The 22,582-nt window shown below is 40.0% G+C and overlaps 1 protein-coding gene and 1 pseudogene across 1 annotated transcript; both read right to left on the reverse strand.

Moving 5' to 3' along the window:
- Nucleotides 1–763: 763 nt before the first annotated feature.
- LOC115418546 (5-hydroxytryptamine receptor 3A-like) lies at nucleotides 764–13,486 on the reverse strand (annotated as a pseudogene).
- Nucleotides 13,487–14,597: 1,111 nt separating this feature from the next.
- Nucleotides 14,598–21,160, reverse strand: LOC115417627 (5-hydroxytryptamine receptor 3A-like). The gene is made up of 6 exons (XM_030131640.1): nucleotides 21,115–21,160; nucleotides 20,475–20,660; nucleotides 17,456–17,715; nucleotides 15,166–15,229; nucleotides 14,803–14,966; nucleotides 14,598–14,609 (listed from the first exon to the last, which is right to left on the reverse strand). The coding sequence occupies exons 1-6, from the start codon at nucleotides 21,158–21,160 to the stop codon at nucleotides 14,598–14,600; spliced, it is 732 nt and encodes a 243-aa protein (XP_029987500.1).
- Between the last annotated feature and the right edge of the window lie 1,422 nt (nucleotides 21,161–22,582).

Genomic DNA, 22,582 nt, shown 5'->3' on the forward strand with positions numbered 1-22,582 from the left:
TCATCAGTTCATTAGGGTTAGGGTTATTATTGAAAACACAGTGTTCAGTGGAGTTTATACTGAACCTTTAAGCTCATGTGAACGCTGTTATTATTCTATGTTTCAAATGCATGTAGAACCTGTTTCCTCAGTTGTTTTGTTTGTTAAATACATATTAAACACTTGTTGCTTTGACATACTGTGGTGCAGTTTATCATATGACTCAACACTCATGTCATTTGTGACGTTCAGAACTGTGACAAAAAAAACAAAAAAAAAACCAACAGCTTTGTCTAGTGGAAATTCAGGAAAATATCAATAGAACACAAAGAAATTAGTTAGAGTTAGGGTTAAATCTAACCCTAAGACTAACCCCAACCCTAACCCAAAGACTAACCCCAACCCCCTACCCCTAACCTAAGACTAACCCCAAACCCTACACTAAGACTAACCCCAACCCCTAACCCTAACCTAAGCCTAACCCCTAACCCTAAAACTATCCCCAACCCCTACCCTAAGACCAACCCCAACCCTAACCCTTACCCCTAGCCCTACCCTAAGACTAACCCTACCCCTACCCCTACTCTAACCCTAACCCTACCCCTAAAATGTGACCAGTTGAATATAAGAACAGAATAAGTTTTATAAACTCAGACACATGAATACATTCAAAACTACTTTTATTATTTCTTTATCTATGTTCGAGAAAGTCCACTGTTCCTGTCCACATAAACCTGTTTAGTTCAGTCTAACTCCAACCCACATAAACCTGTTTAGTTCAGTCTAACTCTAACTCACATAAACCTGTTTAGTTCAGTCTAACTCTAACCCACATAAACCTGTTTAGTTCAGTCTAACTCTAACCCACATAAATAAACATCATGTAAGGGTTAGGTAAGGGTTCTAATCCTAACCCTAAGTCCTACAGATGTCTCCGTCTACATGAAGGCCAACAGTTCAATTGGGGTTGTGGGACTGAATCCAGATGACGATGATGGAAATGAAGCTGAATATGATGAAGAGGACGTAGAGGATGAAAAGGAGGCGGTCTATGATCAGGCCCATGTGGATCCAGTCCTTGGAGCTCTGAGAGCCAATCACATGTTCCTCCACCTTCATGTGGATCTTCTGGAGCTCTTTACGCAGACCCCTCAGCTCCTCCAGTGACCCCTCCTGCCCTGGAACCTCCACCATCAGACTCGACATGCGGACCTCTGTTTGGAGACACATGAGCAATGAACACCACTGAGGAAACAACAGTGGATGGACAGACCCTAACCCTAACAGACCCTAACCCTAACTAAGGAAACAACAGTGGATGGACAGACCCTAACCCTAACAGACCCTAACCCTAACTAAGGAAACAACAGTGGATGGACAGACCCTAACCCGAACCCTTAAAGTGTATCGACAGTGACCAGGAAAGACTGACCAGGACCTACTGACCAGGACAGACTGACCAAGACAGACTGGACACAAGCTGACCTTAACCATGGACAGGGTCAGGGTTAGGGGACCTCGGAGCCCCTTCCTCAGACTGAACTACAGTCCAACTGTGTCCTCTGTTCAAAGTGCAGCTGACAAACCCAGGTATGACATCACATCTGCTCCGTCCTGTTTTATTTCCAGTCTGACGTGTGTTGAATGAAAACTACACATAGTAAAACAGCTGATGTCACCAACACAGGGTGTCAGCCACAGGGTTCTACAGAATAATGAACACATTCTATTTAGAGCATTCTACTGTTATTAAAGGTTCCATATCCAAACCCTTTTATTCACATCCATTCATACCAGACTGAAGCTAATTTTACCTGCAACTGAATTTAATTTTACTGTACTTAGAATTCAGTTTTCATTTATTCTTTAATCAGTGTTAAAAAAAAATCATTTGTATTTGTAATTTTGATAAGATCATTATAACATTTTCACTGTCAGTTTTAGTTTTAGATAAGTTTTATAACCTAATAACTCTGGTGGAGAGAAGAAGAAGGAGGAAGTAAAGGAGTGACTTTGGTTTGTCACCTGTGAAAGATAATAATCATGTTGATTTGACCAAATAAAAGACACAGAGGAACTAAGACAAAGGGATTCCAAGTGTATAAACATGGATGGACGATCAGTGAACATCTGAGTTCGATGTGGGACTGATTGCTGAATCCCATCTGATAAAGGTCCAGACCAAGGTTATTATTGTTAACAAAAACTAACAAAATGACAAAAACTAGAACTGAAAAAACATGTTCGTTAACTGAAATAAATAAACACTATAATTTAAAAAAAAAAAAACAATAACTAACTGAAACTGTATTGTGTGCTTACAAAACTAACTAAAACAAATAAAAATTATGGATAAAATTCCATTCGTTCTCGTCTTTGTCAATGTCGGACTGATACGAAATCGATTTATTTCGCTTGAGCCATTTTAGCTGGTGGCACCATACAGTACTTAACGGTCCGTCATGTCTCGTCACTTGTCGTTTAGTCGTCTTCTGGTCCCCACTCTACCTGGAAACACAGAGACTAAAGTTGGGAGAAAACAGCAGAGTCCTGTACAGGATTTATTTGAATACGACAGCGAGGAAGATAAAAGATACGACAAAGCTAAAATTAATACTAAAACTAAACTAAAACTAAGCATTTAGAAAAAAAAAAGAAAACTAATAAAAACTAGCAAACCTGCTCTAAAAATGAATTAAAACTAATTGAATTAGAGAAAAAAAAGTCAAAACTAAATAAAACTAAACTATAACGAAAAATCCCAAACTATTATAACCTTGGTCCAGACTAAACCCAGGTTCAGCCTCTTACCTTCAGGGTTTCCAACAGCTGGCTCTTTTTTCTTTCTTGACTTTGGAGGCAGCATCACCAAGTGTCCCAGAAGATGAAGAACCGTCAGCTGTAGCCACGGGGGAACGGCCGAAAAAATGAGCAGAGCCACACAGGAGGTTTGTGACCAGAATGGTTTCCAGAAGACTGGCCACCATCAAGGCCAGACACATGGACAGGAACACATCTGGACAAGAACAACAACAGGAACCAGTGGAACACTTGGACCTGAAGGTTGGATCTGCAGAGTCCTTACTCCATCCTAACAGCTGCAGTTTTCCCTGAAACTGTCTGATGTGACTCCAGATCACTATGGAAGTAAATCTGTCTCATCAGATTTTGAATCATAAAAGCCACCGAATTTCTAGCACTGAATTTTTTTGCACTGAAAATAAGTATCTGATTTTTTTTTGTCTCTGAATTCATTCATTCAATGTTCAAAAATGTAGAATAAAAAAAATTCAGACGCAAAAAATTCAGATGCAAAAAATTCAGATCACACATCCGCGCTGTCTTCCTGCATCAGCGTCACTTGACCAACCTAACGTAACTCAATTGGCTGGCTGTCGGTTCGACTTGAGATAGAATCGATTGTTCATCCTTGGTGTCCTGGATGTGTGATCTGAATTTTTTGCATCTGAATATTTTTTTATTCTAAATTTATGAACATAGTTAAATTCAGAGACAAAAAAATTCAGATACTTAATTTCAGTGCAAAAAAAAATCCAGATACTTATTTTTAGTGCAAAAAAATTCAGTGCTAGAAATTCAGTGGCTTTTATAATTCAAAATCTGATGAGACAGATTTACTTCCATAGATCACCTTCAGTCTAACAGGTCAGGTCACATGATCCACAAAGGTCACAGAAGCACCAAAGATTTAGATCAAACTCAAACAGAAGAACATGTATGTTCACATACTCTGTAATTTATAGATAACATGTTGATTATAAGAATTAAATGCTCACAAAGTATAAATAGTTCAAACATAATCCAAATATGGACATAATTCAGTCCAACAGTCACTTTAGGTCCAAATACAGATGTGTACTGGTGGTTCCCATGGACACAGAGTCTGGGCCAACGGGGGACACTGAACAGAACCGGGCCTGTTGTGTGGTTGTGGACGTACTTATCAGAGGGATGGTGTTCCCAGTGACCGGCAGCAGGTCGCTCATGATGAGCAGGAACATGGTGTACCCCAGGATCAGCGTCATCTTGAACAGGGAGCGGTCCACACTCTTGGGAGGAAGCAGGAAGCTGAACAGGTCCACGGTGATGAGGAAACCACTGGGGATGAGGAGGTTGACCACGTACAGGGTGGCCCGGCGCCGAACCGACACCTGCACACACACACACACACACACACACACACACACACACACACACACACACACAGGTTCATCTGAACATCAGAACCACACACACTGGTCCTTTAAAGCAGTCATATTAGTCTTTTTTAAATGTAATTCTTCATTTTCCCACATTTCCCTGTGGTCTCCATAAACTGTAAATGCTCTGATTGGATCTGAATTCTTCATTCATTCAACTCCACAGGTCCATCTTCAACCCTATTTCTGAGGAATGACACCAGAAAGGTGGTTTGGAGCGCTGGCCCTTTAAATGCACATGAGCCACTTCAGGCCCCGCCCCCTCCAGGTTGTTGGCTGTGCTGCTCTGTCCCATTCAACCAACAGCTGAACATTTGAGGCAATGGGCTCCAAGTTTGGACATATTTTCAGTCTGGACTACAACCGCTGCTGCTGACAAACAATTATGAAGAAATATTGGACAAATGTTGGTCTAAGTCTGGACCTGATATGAGCAGATGTGGAGACGGAACTAGTTATAGACACAACTAATGAAGAAGGAATTCAAACAGGTTGGAGAAATTCACTAGATTTTTGTCCAAATGAATCTAAAGATAGTTCTTTAGCAGCTGGAGGGTTCAAATTCAAACTGTCTGAACCATTAGAGTCCAAATACACAAAGAAATGACCCACAGACTAAGAACAGTGGGTTTAGACAAATATGAACCCTTTTAAGGAAGTATCGGTCCCAGATCCAGGGTCTGTTCTGACCCAGTTCAGAGTAATCTGGATACTATGACTGGAGTGTCCTGATACTACCCAGGGTACTGGGACATGTACACACCTATGACTGTGCAAATACAGACTGATGTGACAGAAGCGGAAACAGGCCGGTGGTGACGACATAAACCCGTCAGGATCCGACTGGTTCAAGTGTCCTCCCCCAAAACAAACAGAACGTCCAGTAAAGGTGGAAAACACCTCGAATCACTAACAATAAGACCAGTCAGTGAATACTAGATTAAATAATGATAGAACAACATGATATTATCATTTACCAGTACTTCATGTCCATAAACCAAAAGGGCCTGAGATTCTACAGTAGATTTAAAGTTTGGCAGCAGTCACAGACATGTCCGATTAAATGAAGATGTTATATTAGAAACACCACAGACACCTGGTAGACCACTAACACTGGTCAGTAACACTGGTCTGTAACACTGGTCAATAACACTGGTCTGTAACACTGGTCAGTAACACTGGTCTGTAACACTGGTCAATAACACTGGTCTGTAACACTGGTCAGTAACAATGGTCTGTAACACTGGTCAATAACACTGGTCTGTAACACTGGTCAGTAACACTGGTCAGTTACACTGGTCAGTAACAATGGTCTGTAACACTGGTCAGTAACACTGGTCAGTAACAATGGTCTGTAACACTGGTCAGTAACACTGGTCAGTTACACTAGTCAGTAACACTGGTCAGTTACACTGGTCTGTAACATTGGTCAGTAACACTGGTCAGTCACACTGGTCAGCTACACTAGTCAGTAACACTGGTCAGTAACAATGGTCAGTTACACTGGTCTGTAACATTGGTCAGTAACACTGGTCAGTCACACTGGTCAGCTACACTAGTCAGTAACACTGGTCAGTAACAATGGTCAGTTACACTGGTCTGTAACATTGGTCAGTAACACTGGTCAGTTACACTGGTGGTCAGTTACACTAGTCAGTCACACTGGTCAGGTACACTGGTCTACAGGTCACATGGTTCCAATGGCCTACAGGTCACATGGTTCCACTGGTCTACAGGTCACATGGTTCCAATGGTCTACAGGTCACATGGTTCCACTGGTCTACAGGTCACATGGTTCCACTGGTCTACAGGTCACATGGTTCCACCGGTCTACAGGTCACATGGTTCCACTGGTCTACAGGTCAGACAGAGGCGATTTCTCTCAGACTGCAAGGGAAGCTCGGCTTCCCCTGAGATTCTGAAAATTAAATGGTCAAATATGTACAGTTGTGTTGACATTTCATTGACCACAAATGTGTTAGAACACGTTCATCTCACAGACGAGTTCGTTCAGATTCAGCTTTACCACAAATCAACAGACTCAATGTTGTTAGCTTCTCATACATTAACAAAGAAAAAAACTGAAGTTGTTAATTCAAGATTTTTTTGCTTAATTCAAGATTTTTTGCTAAATTTAAGATTTTTATTTTATTTTTTTGCTTAATTCAATAATTTTTTGGGCTTAATTTGAGATTTTTTTTTACTTAATTGAAGATTTTTTTTGCTTGATTCAACATTTTTTCCTTAATTCAAGCTAATTTTTTTTTTTTTTTTTGCTTAATTCTACATTTTTTCCTTAATTCAAGCTAATTTTTTTTTTTTGGCTTAATTCAACATTTTTTCCTTAATTCAAGCTAATTTTTTTTTTTTTTGCTTAATTCAACATTTTTTCTTTAATTCAAGCAATTTTTTTTTTTTTTTTTTTTGCTTAATTCAATTCAAGACTGTGGAATTTTTGACTTTGCAAAAAATATCCCAAGGGCCAGATTGGAACCTTTGGCGGGCCACATTTGGTCCCCAGGATGCATGTTTGACACCCCTGTTCTACGGAGACCGCTGAGTGTGTACGTCCACTTCACAACTCATCCCATAACAAACAGTAGGAGGGATTTCAGTGTTTGGTATTTTCATTATTCATGTTCCCAGGTGTCTTTGGGTCTTTGTGGCTTCGTGCTCTTGGTAAACTCTGGTTCTTGTATCATGTCCAACCACATAGTTTTCCTGTGGTTAGAACAGACAGAACAGATCAACATGGGGGGTCAAAGGTCAGGTCTCAGATCTTGTCTTACATGGAACTGCAGTTCTTGGTACGGTTCTCCGTTATCGGTGGGGTACTGGTTTTTTCTCATGGTGAACCCCAGTAGTTCCCACTCCCCCATGGTAGCCATCACTTCTTTGGACTCTTGTAACCTCTCCTCCATGTCATAGATGTGGGTGAGCTGCACGTCAGACACTGGGAAGGAACAGGACATGGATGAGTCGAACACCGGAGTCACAGTTTATGCGGTCCTAAATCTGAACCGGACCACTTTCATATGCGGTCCTAAATCTGACCCGGACCACTTTCATATGCGGTCCTAAATCTGACCCGGACCACTGTCATATGTAGTCCTAAATCTGACCGAGACCACTTTGATATGTGGTCCTAAATCTAACTCAGACCACTTTGATACGTGGTCCTAAATCTGACTGAGACCACTTTGATCTGACCCTGACCACTTTCATATGTGGTCCTGAATTTGACCCAGACCACTTCCATATGCGGTCCTAAATCTGACCCGGACCACTTTCATATGTAGTCCTAAATCTGACCTGGACCACTTTGATATGTGGTCCTAAATCTGACTCAGACCACTTGATACGTGGTCCTAAATCTGACTGAGACCACTTGATCTGACCCTGACCACTTTCATATGTGGTCCTGAATTTGACCCAGACCACTTCCATATGCGGTCCTAAATCTGACCCGGACCACTTCCATATGTGGTCCTAAATCTGACCTGGACCACTTTCATATGTAGTCCTAAATCTGACCCAGACCACTTTCATATGTGGTCCTAAATCTGACCCAGACCACTTTGATATGTGGTCCTAAATCTGGTACAGATCTGATATTTTCCAATGTGACTTCAGTCTGAACGTCCAGGTCGCATTTATCCGACCTTTACGTCATTGAAATGCGACAAACGTCCCAGTTGTTGGTCCCAGGAGGAGGAGCGGAGGAAACCATATTTCCTTCTGTAAACACAGTGTGTGTCTGTGTGGTCACGTATTCTGTCAGGACCTCTTTAGTGCATGTGGGTCACTTCAGGACCTCTTTAGTGCATGTGGGTCACTTCAGGACCTCTTTAGTGCATGTGGGTCACTTCAGGGTCACATTCAGTTCAGACTCAAAACTAACAGAAGTCGCATTTAATGTGGAATATGAACCCACACACAAAAAATCAGATTTGACCCAAAAGTCTGACCAGTGCGTCAGACCTGCTGTGTGGGCGGAGCCTTATTTATGACTCTGCTGTTTGTACTTACTGAGGTGTAAGTAGGAGTTGAAGCTGAAGCTGCAGTTCTGGACGTCAAAAGGGAATTTGTAGATGTCCAGTCTGCAGGAGCTGACAACTTTCACAGGCTTGTCATCATAAACCAGACCGTCTGAATACAAGTAGGTGTATGGGACGAACGGGGCTGAATTCTTCTCCATACTGAATGACAAAGCACACAAACCAAACACAGCTGATACAACTGCATAGTCAGGAGTCTGTCTGGGCAGAGTTTAACTAGAAACAGTTGGTTTTTATTCACTTTTTCCCTCATTACTAATAAAGGTAACAAGCCATGTACCGATCCCATATTGGTATCTGATCCAGATCAAGGTTAGAATAGTTTTGGAATTTTTCATTATAGTTTAGTTTTATTTAGTTTTCACTTTTTTCTTCTAATTCTGTTAGTTTTAATTTGTTTTTAGAGCAGGTTTGCTTGTTTTTATTTTTCATTCATTCATTCATTTTCTGAACCCGCTTTATCCTCACTAGGGTCACGGGGGTCGCTTGGAGCCTATCCCAGCTACATAGGGGCGAAGGCGGGGTACACCCTGGACAAGTCACCAGTTCATCTCAGGACTGAACATATAGAGACAAACAATCACTCTCACATTCACACCTATGGGCAATTTAGATTAACCAGTTAACCTATCAGTGCATGTCGTTGGATGGTGGGAGGAGCCAGAGTGCCCGGAGAGAACCCACACAGACACGGGAGAACATGTAAACTCCACACAGAAAGGTCCACCCCCATTGACTGGTGTTGGAATGGAACCCAGGACCTTCTTGCTGTGAGGCACGAGTGCTAACCACTGCACCACTGTGTCGCCCTTGTTTTTTATTATTTTTCATTTTATTCAAAATGCTTAGTTTTATTTTAGTTTTAGTATTAATTTTAGTTTTGTCGTCTCTTTTCTCTTCTTCGCCATCGTATTCAAATAATCCCAGACAGGACTCTGCTGCTTTCTCCCAACTTTAGTCTCCATGTTTCCAGGTAGAGTTTGGACAAGAAGATGACTCTAAACGACAAGTGACAAGAAGTGATGGACAGTGAAGTGTCGGATGGTGCCGCTAGCTAAAATTGCTAGAGCAAAATAAATCGATTTTGTATCAATCCGACATTGACAAAGACAAAAACGAAGGAAATTTTATCCTTAATTTTTATCCATTTCAGTTAGTTTTATAAGCACACAATACAGTTTCAGTTAATTATTGTTTTTTCTTTTAACTGTAGTTTTTTTTTTATTTCATTGATTGATTGATGTTTTTATTTTGAATATGAATGTCAAACAGAAGAAAATAAATAAGCAAAACACTTAAACATAAGACATATGATACATATTCGAAAAGGAGTGAGAAGAAGTATAACTTATAAACTCTCACCCCTTCTCCTTATATAATTAATAACAATAATGACCTTCCTCGTCTAATCATATCTATACTATATGCCATAATATGACTGATACTTACTATTAAATAATTTGGTTTCTGGCTTTATATTATTATGAACAAATATAATATGGTTTACATAAACACATAACACAATAACACATATATGTAAATACATATTCATACACAGATCTATACACCCACCCATATACACATACATATATATATATTATATATATATATATATATATTATTATATATAATATATATATATATATATATATATGCACCACACCTATACATACATACACATACCACATACTTATACATCTTTATCACACCCAGTGATCCCCACCACCTCCCTCCTCCCTGTACCTCTGAAAAACTCTCTTTGTACCTCCTTTTAAATTCTTTCCTGCTTGGACGTTGCTTTAACTCTATATTGAATCTGTTCCACAGTCTCACCCCGCTGACTGAAACACAAAAACCCTTCCTAGTTGTGAGTCGTATTAAGTGAATTTTAAAGTTAATTTTCCCCCTTAAATTATAACCCCCCCACATGAATACTGAATAATTTCTGTATATTTGTTGGTAAAAGATTATTTTTGCTTCGTACATTTTTGAGCTGTTTGACAGTCCACAATGTCTGTGAACTTGAGAAATTTTGACTGTAAGAATAATGAGTTTGTGTGTTCCTGGTAGCCAACATTATGATTTAAGTTAGCGAAAATGTTTTTCCAATTCTAGTTTTCGTCATTTCGTTAGTTTTCATTAACGATAATATTCTTGCTCCTCTGATGTTCTAAAGTACAGCCGTTCAATTTCCTGACCAGTTGGGTGCCTACATTCAAAGACACATTTTCATTTTGTTGTGACGGTTTTTGATCCTTTGACTGGTACATGTTTTTAAAACACTGACTGACACATTGGACTGTTTTCAGGTATTTGGTGCTGGAGGTTTTACAGTGAAAAGTGGCTGATATTACCTTCATTCATCCTCAGATTCGTTCTCTCTGTGTGTAATAAAAGTGAATTAACAGCAGTATCGAATCGGTCAGTATCGGTACCGGCAGATATCGGCAGTCCTGGTATTGCAATACCAGGACAATATTGGATGGGTACATCTCTAAAATTAACCTTAAAGACTGACTGTAATTATTCAATAATTACTAGATTGTTTTTCCTCAGACCGTGACACTTACAACTCATTCATGACGATGTCAGGTACCCACAGGTTCGTCCTGGGAATTGAAATCACAGGACTTCCACACTGATCCGGGTCCCAGCTGACAAACTCATTGAGCCAGTACTGTGGAAACAGAGCGGTGAGCGGTGAGCGTGTGCACAGGTGGAGCCTGGGCTCATCCAGGTGAGTGCGACGCCTGTTTTCAGGTGTTCAGTCTGTTACATTCAGTCTGCTCCTGTCACTTTGGTCATTCCTGTCCTGAAACTAGTCTACACTTCTTCTGTCTTTGTGTGCACTCTTCTAACGTCTGATCTAAAATTGAAAATATCATACCTAAAAGTAATAAAATGAAATGAATGAATGAATGAATAAAAATGAAAAAAAACTATGACATCTCACAATGTAATTACATATTTTGAACATGACATAATTTGACATAATTTTTTAGAATTTGTTGTAAATTTGATAATTTTATTTGGAAAATTCCATATACACAAAAATAAATTAAAAAAAAAACCCACACCCAAATTTGAAATTTTTCTGATGGGATTTGAAAATATATTAAATAACTAGAATTTATCTTTAACAAAAAAAAAACCCCTAGAACCCTGACAATTTATAAAGAATTCTTTAAAATAGACTGAACTCCCTGATGTATTTATTTATTTATTTTTGTTAGATATGTTTTTTTTATATACTATTATTTGTGCATTCTGCTTTGTGTCTTTAAATCTATGCTTTTTTTCCTCAAATTTATTTGTTTAAATGCTTTTTTTTTTTGAAATCTTGATAGTTGTTCAAATTTTAACATATATCCTTAGTGTCCAGCCAGGGTCAAAGTGCAATATATATTTATCTCTACTGTTTCTTGGTTGGTTGACATGCTTGTTTTTATTCTGTATATATATATATATATATATATATATATATATATATATATATATATATACAGAATAAAACAAGCAAAAAGTAAAAAGTGTAAAATGTAACTTCAGTCCTTAAACTGTCCTTAAACTGTCCTGGAGATAAGGAATACATGGGTAAACAATCAGATCAATAACCTCTGACAAAGTGTTTGGACAAAAATCTCAGATAGTTGGAAGGATTCCTGTTTTTTATATATATATATTATATATATATATATATATATATATATATATATATATATATATATATATACACACACACATATATACTGTGTGTGTGTATGTATATATATATATATATATATATATATATATATATATATATACTTTTCTTTTGCACTACGCACCACAAGAAAGTTGTCTCTTTTAATTTTGTTGTACATATGTATAATGACAATAAAGGCATTCTATTCTATTCTATTCTATTCTATTCTATTCTATTTATATGTCTTGTATACCTAAATATTTTCAATTAAAAAAAATAAAAAACATTCAGTCTGGTCCTCCTCAGACCCAGGACAGGACAAGATCTGGATCTACATGAAATAAGTGTCCTGATCTGAAACAGCAGAATGGAACAGGTTTATCAGATACATTCTTTATTTTTGCTTTTGGTTTTATGGGATGTCCTTTGCAGTTTGTGAGTGAAGCTGTGAAACTCCAAACAGAGCACTGGGGCGTATGTGTTCAGTGTTCTGAAGAGGCTGATGCTTCATATAACACAGGTGAGTTTAAAGCAGAGGTGTCAAACTCATTTTAGTTCAGGGGCCACATTCAGCCCAGGATGATCTTAAGTGGGCCAGACCAGTAAAATAATAACCGTGAAAAAGTAAATTTACATTATGATAATATTAACGTCTATAAACATTTGAGTAACATGAACAACTGGAAACATCTTAGGAAAACAACTGCAATTTTAGCAATTTTATGCCTCAGATTATCAGTTATCATTTACACATTTGCATTACAACCTACGTTACAATTACAAAAACATCAAACATTTAATAAAAGGCAGAATATTGGTAAAATTGCATTTACTTATCTTAAGACATTTCAGGTTTTTCACATTTTTTGTAAAATAACAGTTTTTAATATAAACATTTTTATGTAATTTTACTTTTTTACACTAAAACAAAGAGAAAATTTGCTGGTTTCATTATTTATAGGTTTAATATGATAGTATTTTACTGGTCTGACCCACTTGAGATCTAATTGGTCTGTATGTGGAATCTGAATTAAAATGATTTTGACATCCTCGATTGTTAATGTCTTCAGTGTAATTTTTGTATTTCACAAATCCATCCTACAGGCCAGATTGGATCCTTTGGTGGGCCGGATTTGGCCCGGGGGCCAAATCCGGTTTGACACCTGTGATTTAAAGGATTTGGTACTAAATGTCAGCGCTAAAATGGTCTGAGCTGCATTCAATGATATGTGTATTTGTCTGTGTGTATTTTGTGTGTTTTGTGTAACAGAGGTCTACAGATGGACATGAGCCGTAGGATAGAATCTGACATATTTGTATTTTAAATGTTCATTAATATGCATTGTTCGTCTTGTCCCTACAGAGGACACATGCATCAGTGTTCCATATAAATGCGTTTGAATACACGTTCATCCCTTTCACTCCCTTTAGTTATGGACATTATTTTCAGTCGTAACCTCTATGATCTGATTCAGTTTCTCCAGTATCTTTAATAACTTGTGTCATTATTTGTAGAAGTGGATACTTACAGAAAACTGCCAAATAAATGTGGTCAAAACCTGTCTTTTCATCCTGAAAAAACAAAAAATTTGCATTTCCTCTCAGTTACTTTATGGTTTGATATCAGGGATAAATTTATAAAGAAATGAATATGTTACCAACCAACCAATGTAACCCTTAAAGACCCAAACGTCCGCCTTTAACCCTTAAAGACCCAAACATCTGCCTTTAACCTTTAAAGACCCAAACATCCGCCTTTAACCCTTAAAGACCCAAACATCCACCTTTAACCCTTAAAGACCCAAACATCTGCCTTTAACCTTTAAAGACCCAAACGTCCACCTTTAACCCTTAAAGACCCAAACATCCGCCTTTAACCCTTAAAGACCCAAACATCTGCCTTTAACCTTTAAAGACCCAAACATCCGCCTTTAACCCTTAAAGACCCAAACATCCACCTTTAACCCTTAAAGACCCGAACATCTGCCTTTAACCTTTAAAGACCCAAACGTCCACCTTTAACCCTTAAAGACCCAAACATCTGCCTTTAACCCTTAAAGACCCAAACATCCACCTTTAACCCTTAAAGACCCAAACATCCGCCTTTAACCTTTAAAGACCCAAACGTCCACCTTTAACCCTTAAAGACCCAAACGTCCACCTTTAACCTTTAAAGACCCAAACATCCGCCTTTAACCTTTAAAGACCCAAACGTCCACCTTTAACCTTTAAAGACCCAAACGTCCACCTTTAACCCTTAAAGACCCAAACGTCCACCTTTAACCCTTAAAGACCCAAACGTCCACCTTTAACCTAAACCATCTACTGATCTAAACTGTTCAGTTCCTGTTGATCCATTAATCCTATCAATCCATGTCAATAATTGGTGTAAAATACAGTTCTTTGTCTTTTCATGGTCATCAGATATGACCATATTTGGATGTTCAGAGGCTCTGTAGTTACCATGGAAACACCGTGATCTTCTACAACACTGTCCCCAGTAAAACCCATGGAGTTGGATCAATGACAGTGGATGGACACACTGGGTTTATGTTCAGTTAATGACAGATTGGACTGAAAAAGACACTGTTTATTCAGTTTTTCTCTGTTTCTGATATAAGAATCATCAACTTTAATCTGAGCTTTAATGAACATCTACATGATCAGCTGATTAAATATGGGAGATACAGGATTTACACTGAAAAAACACAAAATACAGAGGATAATATTAGAATAAATGGTGATAAATTGCTCTAGGAAGGAGAAAAATCCATTTGGGAAATGACCCAAACGTAGCACTGGGTCTTTATGGGTTAAAAATATTGATAAATATTTGAAAATGGTCATTTATGCTTCGTACCACCCCTAGAATTCCAAACATGATGAAGTCGATGTAGACCAGAGTGGGGGTGGACAGGTTGTACACGGGTCGGATGGATTTGAGTTTGAAGACGGGCTGTAGAGCCTCCAGAAGAGCCCGAGGATCAGGCTGAGAACAGTTGAACATGACAGGAGTGCACTGAGCTACAGAGGAAACAAAGAGGGTCAGAGGTTAACCATGGCAACGCAGCCTTTAAACACTGACACTCAGATAGTTCCACTCCCACTCAGCCTCTGCTTCTACAGCCTCCATGGTCGGACTAGTACAGTCTGAACACACGGAACATGACAAGCACAACCTTTGTTTATTCCAACATATATTGTTAGGAACAGTTTTACTCACCATGGACGAGCACCGAGATGAAGATGAAGAGAACCTTAAAAGGCCTGACCTTCAGCTGTCGACACTAAAACATCAACATTCAGTCAAAAGGGATTCTTACTGTCAGTAGTCTGGTGGTTGGTGATGACAGTGATCTGATTGGATTTCAATTTTTTTCTTTGATTTCAATTTTTTTTAAAATTTTATTCCAGTTTTTTTTTATTTGATTTTATGACCCTGCCACCTAAAGGGGAGGCACGGGGTAGTGTTTTTGGTTCGGTTTGTTTGTTTGTTTTTTGTTTGTTTGTTTGTTTGTTTACACTTTAGCAGTAAAACTATTGGTTGAATTCATACCAAATTGGGTTTACTGATTACCAGTAACCCAGAATAGATGTGATTACATTTTGGGAAAAGGAGGTCAAAGTTCAAATTTTTAATGCATTTTTTAAAGGTTTTTTTCTTCTCCTGTTTACTTATAATGAGCCAAATTTAAAATGTCTATAAAGTCACCTTTTTTTTTTTTCAATTTACTTCAAACTTGTCACATACAGAGGCAGTTGATATGACATCACACATGCACAGAAATGATGACATCAGCTGGATCCATGACAAATAATATATAATACATACAAGGGGCGGGGCTTGTTGTGTCTGGAACCACTAGTTTAGTTTAATTTATTTTATTTCATATCCATAAGGAAATGTGTTAAAAGTACAATCCGTCATGTTTATATGTCAGTGCAGAAATGACCCATAACTGATGTCACAGAAGTACTGGACAATGAAACATCTTCATGTGCTTTCATCATGACTGTGGAGGACACATGTGCATGTTCTGTGTCTTTACAGGTTTATCTGATAGTTCACATACTGGAGGTCTGGTCTAATCCATGTCCTGTCAGCGTGGACCTGCTTCAGTCCGCCTCCTGTCCACGGACACAAGGACACGTCTGGGTTTAGACCAGGGTCAGGGTCACACACACTCTAAGCTCCTCCCACATGAATGAGGTTCATGGAAGTAACAGGTTTATGCTTAAAGAAGCCTTAGAGTTATTCTAGTGCAGATGTGTTCATCTGACAGACATGAGACAGAGCCCAGGGAGGGTTGGATTTAGACCCACCAGAGGGTAGAGTTAGAAGAACGGAGCAAACAGACAGGAAACAGGCACTCGTCCTACTGGGATGGATCACTGGTTCTAATGGGATGGATCACTGGTTCTAATGGGATGGATCACTGGTCCTACTGGGATGGATCACTAGTCCTACTGGGATGGATCACTGGTCCTAATGGGACGGATTATTGGTCCTACTGGGATGGATCACTGGTCCTAATGGGATGGATCACTGCTTCGAATGGGATGGATCACTGGTTCTAATGGGATGGATCACTGGTTCTAATGGGATGGATCACTGGTCCTACTGGGATGGATCACTAGTCCTACTGGGATGGATCACTGGTCCTAATGGGACGGATTATTGGTCCTACTGGGATGGATCACTGGTCCTAATGGGATGGATCACTGCTTCGAATGGGATGGATCACTGGTTCCAATGGGATGGATCACTGGTTCTAATGGGATGGATCACTGGTCCAACTGGGACAGATCACTGGTCCTAATGGGATGGATCACTGGTCCTACTGGGATAGATCACTGGTCCTAATGGGACTTATTGGTCCTACTGGGATGGATCACTGGTTCTTATGGGACTCATCACTGGTTATAATGGGATGGATCACTGGTCCAACTGGGACGGATCACTGATCCTAATGGGATGGATCACTGGTCCTACTGGGATAGATCACTGGTCCTAATGGGACGAATTATTGGTCCTACTGGGATGAATCACTGGTTCTTATGGGACTCATCACTGGTCCTAATGGGATGGATCACTGGTCCTACTGGGATGGATCACTGCGTCTAATGGGATGGATCACTGGAAATAAATGTCAATCAAAAACTGAATGAAATAGATTTTCAAAGTGATTTTATTTCATTCTAAAACGGTGACGATTACACAGCATCTGTTAAAATTAACTGAACTATTTTCATGTCTGTTTTCAATAGTGACAATAGTAGCATTAATTATTAGAAATAGAAACACAGTGAATTTAAAGTGTTGCATAATTTCATTTACAACAAAACTCTGATTTAATGATAAGACTTCAGAAAACAGTGAAGTCATTGGCTTCTACTGTACATGAGCGCTACTGACCATATGAATTCACCCAGATAATGATGATGGTAATGAAGCTGACTGATATGAAGAGGATGTAGAGGCCGAACAGCAGGCGGTCTATGACAAAACCCACCTGGATCCACTCCTCTGAGCTTGGACTTCCACCCTGATGCTTCTCCACAAGGAGGCGAACGGCCTGGAGGTCCTTCCCCAGGCTCCTCAGCTCCTCTAAGGCCTGGTGATCCTCCTGGGCCTGGACCTTCTCCGAGGCCTGGACCTCCTCTGGGGCCTGGACCTTCTCCGGGGCCTGGACCTTCTCCATGGCCAGGACCTTCTCTGGGGCCTCCACTGGTGTCTTGCTTACTTCTGCCACCACCTCATGCATTTTCATGTCTAGATCAATAATAACAGAAAGATCACAGTGTTTTCTTGTTGTTCGATCTGCTTCTACTTGTGCAAATGCCAAATAAATCGGTCTTGATTTCTAAAAACTCTGATCAAACCCTGGTATCATGGTACCAGCTCTCACATAACCACTCTAAATGTCAGCCAAGAGTCCAGATCAGGATGTAAGGTCACATGTCTGTGCTCCTTTGCTGTAGTTGTCTGTGTCCTAATGCCTCATACAGACTGTGTCAGTTCAATTATACAAACCAATAAATGAAAAAAGAGGAATTACTGAGAAGCACCTCATTAACATGAACAGGTGGAATTCAAATTCACGTATTGACCCTTTGCACCAACGTCACAGTTGTCACATGACTAGGGGTGCAGTGCCATGGTGGACAGCAAAAGCAACACAACAAACAAATGAATGAGCGACGGATTCTGTCAACCAGCACTGAAAATAAAGTTCTGGAGTTGTCCTGCGGAGTGACTCACCTTAGTGGACGGCACAAAGAACGCTATTTGGAGAAGCTAGCGATAGCAGGGCTAGCTACTGACCCATACCTTCTCCCTCCTGATGTGTTTACAGATCTATCAAAATCCTCCAGTCTACTGGAGTTTAAAGCACACGATCTGTTCTGTTCTGTTCTAAATGCAGTCCCCATACACAGGTGTGATCTAAAGCAGACTACAGTCTAGATGATCCCAGTTCTTAGTCTCAGGTTAGATTACCGAGTCACTGTACTGCGCTCACAGCAGATGAATATATCTCATAATGGTAAAGGAAAGATACAGCTAACGTTAGCTAGCTCTGTGTATGTTTTTAACATGTTTCCCCCAGCATGCCATCCAAACTCAAACAGACTGGAACCAAAAGCAGCTCTAATGAACGAACACTGAGTAATAATGTTAGTGTGTGTCCTCAGTATCCTACAGTATGAGCTCTGGTGTTGAAGTGTCTGCCTTTCTACTGTCTACACACAGTCATATGTACAGTTCCACCACTAGAACAGATGGAGCAGCATCAGGACAATAACAGTAGGACATATAGCGTAGTGTAACTGGTAGAAAGTCAGCCCTACAACAACAGAGCTAATACTGAAGGTACTTATGACAGCCACTGGAACAGAGTGGCTCATAGTAGTTAACCCAGTCTAGCCATCTAGCTAGCGTTTGGTGGAGCTAATGTGCTATGGACACAAACAGAGCCTGTTCTATCTGTAATATCAGGTCCATCAGATCCAGGCTCTGTCTGGAACCATCTGAAACCATGGGTGTCTGTGAAGAAGGATGGAACTGTTGTGTGCGACCACTGTACGTGTAAAGCAGGGTTAAAAAATGGACAAAAACAAGAACATTCAGATTAAATTCGATATTAGTCAGTTTGCTGTCCAGTGTGCAGTCCAGCACTTCCGCCGTCCGTCATGGTGCTCATTTGCGGCGCGAACAGAGCGTGACGTAATGTGCAAAGGGTCAATATGTTGACAATGAGAGCGTTAACTGCCTTTACCTCAGAGACACTCAACAACCAAGAGCATCTTCTGTATTTCCATTTTTAATAACTGTTGAGTTAATATTACTGTTCAAGGCAGTGCACGGAACAAACACTGACAGAATGGTTGAGTTACTGATGACCTCAAACTTCTGCAGTGACACTATTATATCTATAAAAACAACAGCCCACACAAAGTCAGTGTCCTTCCACTTCAGCATCACCTCCAGTCCTCATCTCATCTCCTCATCTCATTTGTATCTGTCTCCTCTATGATCATCTGTCTCCTCCAGGATCATCTGTCTCCTCTATGATCATCTGTCTCTTCCATGGTCCCCACCACAGCAGCTGAACCAGCCCTGAGGTGCATTCTGGGAAGGCAGCGGTCCACATGGTGTCTGTTTTTACACATGACTGAACCTCTGTAAAAGATGCTCAGCCTTCAGTTTGGAAGGGTTCCAGCTCTGTCAAAAGCATCATATAGAACAGTACCCAAACCAGAACAGCCACCTGAACCACAGGACCACGGACCGGTGGCACTAATGTGGAGGTCTGACCCTGACCCTGGAAAGGACCATCTGGATGGGTCTCATGGTTCTGTAAGTTTTAGGTTCTTTGATTTTCAGTTGTGTTCAACCCCCCCATCCTTACTCAGAGACCAGCTGTGGGGGATGGGCAGGGTTCCTTTGGTTCCTACATCACAGACGCCCTGGCAGGTAAACCACAGACCCTCCTGCTGGAGACCTGTGTCTCTGGGACCGTAATGAGCAGCTCTGAGGTTCCACAGGGGGCTGTTTTGGTGCCCTTCCTGTTTTCAGCAGACTTTATGTCCAAATCTGAGTTCGGTCACATCCGCAAGTATTCTGATGTTCCTGTTAATGTGATGTGTATCAGAAATGGGTAGAAGGACCTGACAGAAGAACTGATCTGACAAAACCTGATGTCTGAGAACCTCCAAGACTGAATAATGCATTTCCACACGTCTAATTCCCCTCTTCTTAAAGTCAACATTCCTGTGGTGGACACTCAGGTTGTGCTGATGTACCAACATCTTGGTGTCCACTTGGAGACCAGATTTGGTGTTCTCTGAAGAAAAACGCACTGTATCTTAGGAACAGTCGTCTGCTTTTCTCAGTGTCTGGACGTTCCTGCTAAGATGCTACATGTACCAGTCAGTGGTATTAATGAACTGTTCTACGTCTGCTGGGGAGGAACAAACCAGTGGGATGGTGGACTAAGAACAAACATGTTAGAACATGTGAGGACGTCATACCTGCATCTCTGGGCTCTTTAGGCTTCCAAGGTAGAAAAACCAGAAAACCAATAATCTGCAGAATGAGAATGTGCATCCAGCGCGGGACGGGAGGAAGGTCAGCAGAGCTGTGCAGAAGATTGGTGATGAGGATGGTCTCCAGCAGACTGGCCACCATGAGAGCCAGGCAGAGCGAGAAGAAGACATCTGGACACAACAGGAGGTTAGAGGAGGCTGCAAAGGGTCCACTGACTGTATATACACACAAATGGTCATAACTTACTGTATACATACAAATGGTCATTATTTACTGTATATACTCATAAATGATCATCATTGACTGTATATATACATAATGGTCATCATTGACTGTATATATACATAAATGGTCACCATTGACTGTTTATACACACAAATGGTCATCATTTACTGTACATACACACAGATGGCCATTATTTCTGTATATACACATAAATGGTCATCATTTACTGCATATATCACACTTTTCCTTTTGTTGTAATCCAGTGTCAGTTTCATTTGCTGCTGGAATAACCTTATGAATGAACACATGGTTCCAGTTTGTTTTCAGACGTTACTACATGACTTATCCTTAAAATAAGTGCATGACTTGAATGGCGTGTGTGATTTGAGTGACAGTTACTTAGGAGGGGGAGGGTGTTTCCAGTGATGGGCAGCAGGTCATTCATGATGACAGGAAGACTGTGTAGCCCAGAATGAGAGTCATCTTAAAGGATGATCTGTCCACACTCTGAGGAGGAAGCAGGAAGCTGAACAGGTCCACGGTGATGAAGCAGCTGGGGATGAGCAGGTTGACCACGTACAGGGTGGCCCGGCGCCGCACTCGGATCTGCACATGAACAACACAAGAGCAACGGTCAGGACCAACACCAGAGTAGGTTTGGAGTCTGCTCTTGTCACTTTATTCCATATTTGATAATTATTTTTCCCAATTATCTTAATTACATTTGTAGAACAACAAATGGCTCAGCCCAACGCCTGGTCTGTATTTTACCTCCACCAGAGGGGGAATGTGAATGTGTGTTTTGTCCAACTCTCTAAACCTCCAGATGCTGAACTCAGCTCCATTTGGCATGACCTTCAACCACCAATATTTCCTCCAAATCCCATCAAAGCTCTGATGCACTTGGATCCACTTCTATATCATTCATACATATAACAGTGAAATAGTGCCTTTAATCTGTATCCAGCTCCACAGAATGACCAAACATGACCTTTGACCTGAAGTCATTTGAATATCATGGTGGAAAATCCAGTCCAATCGTTGGGTTGGACTTTTCAAATCTAAAAGAACATTCTTGTCCACCTTGGAGATTCTGTTGGTGTAAATCTGTTCTACACACTATATTTATCCACCAATATATCAGCTGTAGAATCTACGAGGAGGACAGATGTTCAATTTGAAGGACAACTAAGAAGGTTGAACACTGATCCATTCCATGTAGAAGTGAATGGACAATCCAACTGATCACCTAAACATGTCTGATTTACTCATGTTTGTTGTTCTTCTGATCAGAAGGATTAGTTGCTTTAATGCACAGGTGTCAAACATGCAGCCCGGGGGCCAAATTCGGCCCGCCAAAGGGTCCAATCCGGGCCACGGGATGAATTTGTGAAATGCAAAAATTACACTGAAGATATTAACAATTGGTGGTGTAAAAATCATTTTAATTCAGGTTCCACATACAGACACATACAGACCAATTAGATCTCAAATGGGTCAGACCAGTAAAATATTATTATAATAACCTATAATAATGACAACCCCAAATTTTCCCTTTGTTTTTTGGTGTAAAGAAGTAAAATCACATGAAATATTTACATTACTAAACTATACTGTTACAAAAAAAAAAAAAGTGAATAGCCTGAACAAATATGAACAAACAGAAATGTCTTAAGAAAAGTAAATGCAATTTTACCAATATTCTGCCTGTTACTAAATGTTTTAGGCGATTGTAATGCACATGTGTAAATGATAAACTGATAAACCGAGGCAGAATATTGTTAAAATTGCATTTGTTTTTCTTAAGACAATTCAAGTTGTTCATGTTATTCAGATTTTTAAGAAAACTTTGTAGATGTACACCTGA

Source organism: Sphaeramia orbicularis, chromosome 4 (assembly GCF_902148855.1).
Source record: "Sphaeramia orbicularis chromosome 4, fSphaOr1.1, whole genome shotgun sequence".
In the NCBI taxonomy this organism is placed as follows: Eukaryota; Metazoa; Chordata; class Actinopteri; order Kurtiformes; family Apogonidae; genus Sphaeramia; species Sphaeramia orbicularis.